General features: G+C 37.9%; 1 protein-coding gene across 5 annotated transcripts in view; it reads right to left on the bottom strand.

The window, feature by feature from the left end:
• Nucleotides 1-1751: 1751 nt before the first annotated feature.
• LOC112137738 overlaps nt 1752-7633 on the bottom strand; it is a 6646-nt gene continuing 764 nt past the window's right edge. Inside the window, exons 2-8 of one of the 5 annotated variants that reach the window (XM_024260204.2) lie at nt 7011-7054; nt 5883-5965; nt 5721-5764; nt 4513-4562; nt 3428-3801; nt 3228-3358; nt 1752-2860 (exon numbers count right to left, since the gene is read on the bottom strand). In XM_024260204.2, the coding sequence (XP_024115972.1) occupies nt 2791-2860; nt 3228-3358; nt 3428-3801; nt 4513-4555 (618 nt within the window). In that variant the 5' untranslated portion in view covers nt 4556-4562; nt 5721-5764; nt 5883-5965; nt 7011-7054 and the 3' untranslated portion in view covers nt 1752-2790. Of the gene's footprint in view, nt 2861-3227; nt 3359-3427; nt 3802-4512; nt 4563-5720; nt 5966-7010; nt 7055-7633 lie in introns of all 5 variants that reach the window. The other 4 variants (XM_024260205.2, XM_024260203.2, XM_024260201.2 and 1 more) reach the window with 4 other exon arrangements.

Genomic DNA, 7633 nt, shown 5'->3' on the forward strand with positions numbered 1-7633 from the left:
AAAAAAATATTGAAGTCAATAAGCACATTGTTTTTCAAAATCCCTTCCAGGGCATTGATGCATTTATTGCCATTTTGTTTTTTCTTTTTGTTCTAAAACCATCCTGTCTTTCATTTACTATTGAGTATTTGTCAGTAAATTTTTCTAAATGTATATCAAAGAGTTTCTTGAGTATTTTGGAAACTGTGGTAACAATGAGATTGGTTTAAGTTTGAATGTGTTTTTGTCATTTTTATTAATAGTAATTAGCAATTTACATTTTGTCTTTTAAACATGTATATTTATTATAGCTTTAGTGTAAGATTTAAGATTTTTTTTTGTTGCTAAAATGTCATGTTTGTTCATTTTAGATGGAAATTTGAAAAATGTCTTTTATTAAATCAAATATCGAACTTGTAAATATGATCCAAAGGATTCAGGAATTGATTTTTTTGTCCTCGATCCTTCAGGAGATCTCTACAACACTCAGCTCCTCTACCTTTAGGGGCTTCTGCAGAGATCAGATTTTGTTCTTGAGGATCTTCTCCAGGTTGGGGCTCGATCATCACAGAGATCTTTACCAGGTTTCATTTAGGTCTTTCTTTCATTTTGATCGAACACTGATCCCTCCTGAACCTAAGGAACCCAGACGTGACACAAAGTTGCAGCTCAGTAGAACTGTTCTCTATTTGATCTCAAACGAGGCTTTTCTGTTTTAGTGATCAGATCATGGTGAGACCTGTTGTTTCTGCTTGATGTGTTTCCAGATTCTCTGTGTGTTTTTCTGCTCCACAAAGCTCAGATATGAGGGAGTGGTGTTCCTGTTGTCAGACCGGTTCAGACCGGATTCATGAGTGTGGGGGTGGGGGATTTCTCGTTATGACCAGTTCAGACCGGATTAATCGGTGTTGGCTGAAGTTCCTCATCATGAGGAAGAACTTCAGATACTGAAAACAAGCATGTAAGCGAGTATTTGTGTCAGGTTCACACTCAACACTCAGGTTGATGTGGAATTCAGGAACTAAAACTTGGAAAAACTCAAGTTCTGCTTATCTTTGCAGAACTTCCAGTCCTTTATGGAAATACAGACTGAAAAAAATGACTGATAGATTCTGGTTCATGTTCAGTTCCACAGAGTAACACCCAAAAACCTTTTACAAAACATTTATTTATACTCAGCATCATTCTTTTAAAAACTGACAAGGCACACTTACTTTAATTACATTTATTATGCAAAATACTTTTTTGTTTGTTTTTGTTTTTATAGTTTACACTTTATACAATAGTGACTTTTAATTCCCCAAAAAAATTCACTTTGAAAGTTTGACATTTTTCTCCTTTTGACCATAAATCTTTCTGCTGTTGACTGGATCATTTTATCAAAATTTCAAAGTAATACTTTTTTCAGCTTTCATGAAATCCCAGGAAAATTCTCTTCAAAGTAAACGTTTTGAGTTCAGATTCTGTCAATCACATAAGAGTTTTTTGGTTTGTTATTTTATGCATTTGTTTAGTCTTTCTTCAGCATAAATGTATTTTGTCTTTTAAGTTACACGATCATTAAGTGATGAGTGAATGACGTCGTCTGCTCATTGATTGTCATCAAACTATTCATGTTTGTGTAGCAACACTTTGTTTCTGCTTCAACTTTTCAGGGGAAAATCAATCCCCATCATTTTATGTGAAATATTGTGTTTTCCTCTTGTAACAGATTGGTAAAGGTACAGTTTCACAACACAGGTCTAAAAAATGCATCTTCACTCATGTGGCTCTCTGGTTAAAAAGAATATTTTTATTTTGAAAAGCATTCTATTTTTTGGACTATATGCAGCCAAGAAAAAAAAAAAGTCAGAAAGGTCCAATCTTATTAAAGCTCCAATTTAATTTTAGTTATTTTCATTTACGAATTTCCGGTTCTGCTGCACCACAGGTTGAAAGAAACTGGAGTTTTAATTACTACACGCACTAACAGTACCTACTACATTTGCTATATTGAGATGATGAAGTCATGTTGACCTTTCTCAACAGCTACAAACTATTTCAGGTTATGGAACAAAAGTCTATGTTTAAGTTTTGTTGAAGCAAAAGAAGAAAACTGAATTTATATTTATCAAAGTAGTACCACCATAAAAGCAAATCAGTGTCTCTTCATGCATTTTCAAAGGGATGAAATAAGATGATGGGGTTGTGGTCAATAAGAAATAGACCTAAGTGGCTTTTTAAGTCTTTAAGGTTGCAGACCCCTGGGGCACTGATGTAAACAATGACTGATGACAGAAATTAACAAAGTTACATTTATAGTAAAAATAAGTCACCTTATCTTTCACTTCTTTGGATCACGTTTTATATTTCAAAGCTGCATTTCAGCTGCACAGCTGCTCGGACGTTCGTGCTCCTGTGCGCCAGCTGAGGTATCCCAGCATGCATTGCTGAACTCGTCTTGCTCCACTCTCCACAGCTGCAGACGGTTCACTTTGCACATCTGCAGTCTGCACCGTTCTCCCCCTCGCCTGATGCTTCTCCTCACACTTTTAGATTGGAACTCTGAATTTATATTTCTTATACATTTTTGAATCTGTTTTGGGATTCAGCTAAATTGCTTTTATTTTCTAATGTTTTCATTATTAGTCTCCTGATTCGGCAGATCAATCTAAGGGTGTTTTTTTAATTACTACAATCTTAGGGTAAATGGGGGAGGAGAATCAGAGTGCAATTGACTGCAGTTTAGGAGAAGAAATCTGAAAAATCCACAATCTTTCAGATTTGTCCAGACAGCAGCGTGCGTGCAGTTCAGTTTCAATCTGGCCGCCATCAGGCTCCGCTGTTCTGCAACTGTCTGAGCATGCCGTCTGAAAGGTGGGGGCCGTGCTGCTGGTGACACCTGCAAAGCAGAAAAAATGTCAAATCCTCGCCGCCTCAGCAGAACCACAAAACAAACAAACAAAAAAAAGTTTTTGTTCCTGTCCAGTCTTTGGCAGATAAAGAGGGTGAAATTAAAAACACAATTTGCTATAAGAATAAATTAAAACCTGAAAATTATTTGTCCTTTAAGAAGAGAAACATAAAAAATATTGTAATAATTGTTTGACAAACTAAAACAATATGAGAAAAAAATGTGAAGTCAGTTTATCTTTTTAAAATCACAAACAAGAACCTGTAAAAATGTGTGTTTGTATGAACCCATGAAGAAAAAAAACCTGGTTTGGTTGAAGTACAAAGAACTAATGGTGGTCGGATTGGACACCCACCTTCGCTTCTCTGCACCGATCCGCAGGTTTTTCAGGAAACTGTCTTTGTGTTTTGATACCAGCTGGTGATGCTCTTGGTCCAGCTTCTTCCCGACAGGGCTCTTCATCAGCTCCTCCCACTCCTCGGTGGGCTAAACACAAAACAAGTTTTAATACAAACAAATATCACAGAGGACAAACTGTGCGGGAGAATTTCTCACCGTCTCTTTAAAGGCCTCCCCTCTGTAAAAGCTTTTGGAAGCAGGGTAGTCTATCCCCTCTCTGCACAGGTCCTCCAGACTTGAGGCCACTAGGTGCAGCTCATCTCCGTCATAGCCGTAGAACTTCTTGTCCTCACAGGTCATCAGGACGAGCTGGTCACAAGGGTACGGGGTGCCCTCCACGTAACCCACCACCTGCATTTGAACTGTGACGGGCAGGAAGAACTTCCCCCACGCGTTCAAGTCTGCAGGGCTGCACTTGGTGTCCTCCAGAACCCCCACGGTGAGTGTTGCAGTGTCTGCACCGTTTAGCCGGAAGGTCTGGTGTCTTGTGTTGCAGACTGTATTTGACACCCACTCCTGGTACTTGGACCCTTCAGTACAAAAGCATGGAGTTCAGAAACTCATAGGGAGAAATCGTTGAGCTGATCTTTACATGCAGCTTACCACTGCAGTAAAGTTAGTTTTTGGTTGGATATTCGACAGACATTCGCTCTGTTCATATTTAGGGACCGTCAACAAATGACAGAATGTTTCTTCAATAGCTCTTTAAGTATTGGACCAAATCAAACCAAAACCATTTAAAATAATAAAACTGACTAAGAACTATCTATGACAGCAGATTATTTTAGCTTTTGAAGCTTTTTCTAATTTTAGTCAATTTTTAGTGTAAATATTCAAGTTTTTCTTCAATAGCCTTTAGATTTTAGGACCAAATTGGTTCAAATTACTTTAGAATAGTAGAACAGATTAAGAACTATCTTTAACAGCAGTTTACATTAGCCTTTGATGCTTTTTCTAATTTTAGTTATTTTTTTGTGTAAATGTTCCAAGCTTTTTTTCAATAGCTCTTAGATTTTTAGACCAAATTGCTTTTTTCTAATTTATTGAATAGCTTATTTGAAATTTAAATAAATAGTTCTCAGTCAGTTTTATTATTTTAAATGGTTTTGGTTTGATTTGGTCCAATATTTTAAGAGCTATTGAAGAAACATTTTGTTATTTGTTGACGGTCCCTTAATATGAACGGAGCGAATGTCTGTTGAATATCCAACCTAAAACTAACTTTACCGCAGTCAGCTTACCAGTAATCCCATTGCACTGAGGGAACGTAGATATGTCCGCCATTGTTCTGCTGAAAACAAAAAGAAAGACTTACAGGTTATTATGAAGGTTACCTCAATCAGTTACACTTCCTGTTCATTGAGATGCCTTTATTATTGATGACACCTGTCTTAGTAATGTCATCCATCACAATCATTCATAACAAGAAAAGCGTTTTTTCTTTACAGTTCTTTTTTGTTGTATGAACACCCCTCCCACTGCATATCAATCTCTCGACATCTTAACTGAGATAAACAACAGAGACACGAATAATCAAAATATTTATTGACAGGGATGGAAAAACATGTCGTGACTCTGACATTAGTGCTGCCAGAAATTATTAGTCAAATTATTTTTTCATGCACAAAGTGGATGTAAAACACACATCTTAACCATCTTTAAACTAACTAAAAAAATAGATATATAGCATTACCTGCAATAATGCTAGTGTGAATGCTGTAAGCTGAATTTGGCCACTGAAGATGCTAGTGCTGATAGTTGAAGATGCTGAAATTGATAGCTAAAAACACTGGAGTTGATTGCTGAAACCGCTGACACTAATAACTGAAAATGCTGAAGCTGATAGCCAGCTAAAATATTAGTTAAATGCCAAATTAGCCTTAAAAAAAAACTAAAAAAAATTAAATAAAAAAGCCTAAGGTGGCTAAAACAGCTAGCATGTAACTGAAATATTAGCTAAGCTCTAAAATAGCCTAAAGAAATCTTAATAAATGTCACAATAGTCCAAAAAGCTAGCAGAATGCCATTTGAACTTTCGATTTTAACACTCTGCAACCTTGCCCGCCCAAGTGTTGGAGTGTCTTTGGGCAAGACACTGAACCCCAAATTGTCTCTGGTGGGAGGTTGACGCCAGTGTTTGGCAGCGGAGCCACCACCAATGTCTGCATGAATGTGTCTGTGACTGTGAAACACTTTGGATCTTGGAAGGAAGGTGATAAAGGACTATACAAGTATACGCCATTTACACGTTGACTCCATATAATATAAAAGTAACAACTAATCTACAATTAAATTAGTTGTAGACTATTTTAATAGTCGATTAGTCGACTAATCGTGGCAGCCCCATTTGAATATGTTCTTTTGCTTTGTATTTTTAAAATAGACTCTAGAAACCAGAGCAGCATCATTTCTATCAGAGGAAGTTGTGAGTGGTGATGAAACGTGTCACCTTCCAGCAAAGACGTCCTCTGCAGATGTTTGTACGTCCCGTCGCTGTTGGAAAACAGTTGAATCTGAATCAACGCAGACCTGCTTCCCTGGAGTCTCATTTCATCAACAGAAACTTCTGGAGTCTAAAGCAGACATGAACGAACGGAAACAGATTCCATACCGCCTTCAACCTCCCGTTGGAATGTCCCGCTGTTCTCCTCTCTGGGGGCTGGCTTCATGGTATCAACTCTGCTCCATTCAGTCCTGGCAAAGAGCGATAGTTTACTGCTGTAGTTCATTGGGGGTCACCTCTAGCGGGGGTTTACTTTTACTGTTCATCTTGTTTGTAACCTTCAAGACATATGCGTACAAGCAGTGGAAGGGTTTTGCAGCGATCCCAAAAGCCAGGAAACACCAGAACCATACATGGGACTGAGCAGCATTGGAAAGTGGTCCATCAGGGTCCAGATGCAGCGCTTGAAAACAGATGTCCAGATGCTACTGCAGCTCCACTTTACAATGAGCAGAAATGAGGCCTGAAGTCTTCTGAAAACACATTTCCACTGATTCTTTCAGATTCTTTCCTATTCCAAGTGGTGTGACCACCCCTGGATGATCAAAGATTTTGCATCCCAAGTTCCCATCATAGGTCGGGTTCTCCTTGCAAACTGGCCTCCAGAAAGCCTTCATAATCTGATATCACATCAGCTTTCCAACGCACAGCAACCACGTCCATGTCCTCTTTTTGTTCCTGAGGAAATGAGTTCCTAGATCTTTCTTGTGTGTCCTCCAAGAGGGAAACTTGTGTTTCAAACATTGATGCTGGTCTTCAGCCGGCTGATGAGGTCAAATTGTGTCCCGAATACTGAGTGGACCTTCACAAGGAAGATTCTTCCAAAGAGCACACACTCGCAAACAAGTTCTGAACTTTCCAGAGGGGAAGACGCAACTTGGCAAAGTAAAGGCTGATCTCAGAGAATTTGAAAACCTCTAGCTCCTCCCATTACCCCCACAAGCTCCTGGTTGCTACAGAAACTCTGCTGCCAACAAGTAGGTGGGCATGTATGTTCCTACACAGTACATGGTCTCTGGGTTTTGTTCCTGAAGCGCTGACAGCTACTTTCTGTCATTTTTAATGTTCCCAATTTTTGTTTTTGTACTGAGAAGCATTTCTGGCTCCAAAAATGAGTCAGACGCTGACGCATAGCCAGCCTCAGAACATGTAGATAGAGGAAGTGAGTAAACACAGACAAGTTTGTGCGAGTTTCATCTGCTTTGCCTAAAGGGGGAACAGAAAACCAGTACTTACGAGTGACAGGAGGCAGAGGTTTTCTCCATTCTTTAATTCCGCAACTGAAAAAAATAACAGTAAGAGGCTCAGATTAGAAATTTCTGAGTTCTTTTGGTTCCACACCAAATATCGTCACTAAAGCAGCAAAACAAGGAAATCAAAAAGCTGAAAGTGAACTACTTAACGTGCTTTGCCATTTTTAAGCTCATTTCTAGTATTGTGTAGGACTTTCTCTTAGACTAGTCTCTTAGACTAAGGATGTGAATTTTGTTTTTACCATTGTGGTTTCATGACCACTAATATCAAGTATTTTCAACTTTGAGAGTTTAAATGTACTATGTAGTTTGTTTGTTTTTTTTATATATAATTGGTCTGACTGATTTTATGCACAGAGATTTCAGTAGTCTAAAAAAACTGGCAATTAAAATAAATTACTTTGACAAAAAGGATCACATTAATTAAAATTTAACTCTTCAAAACAATTAATCTCAATCTTCCAAAAAAAGACATTTAAGGTTATGTCTGCTGTCTTCTAAATAAACACAAACTGTACTGTTAGGGCTCTTAATTTGTGTCTTCCGTATTTTTGGAGAATTTCGTCAAAAATTACGAGTTTTACTTGTCAAAGAAAAAAAAAACTA

This window comes from Oryzias melastigma, linkage group LG9 (genome assembly GCF_002922805.2).
Source record: "Oryzias melastigma strain HK-1 linkage group LG9, ASM292280v2, whole genome shotgun sequence".
NCBI lineage: Eukaryota > Metazoa > Chordata > Actinopteri > Beloniformes > Adrianichthyidae > Oryzias > Oryzias melastigma.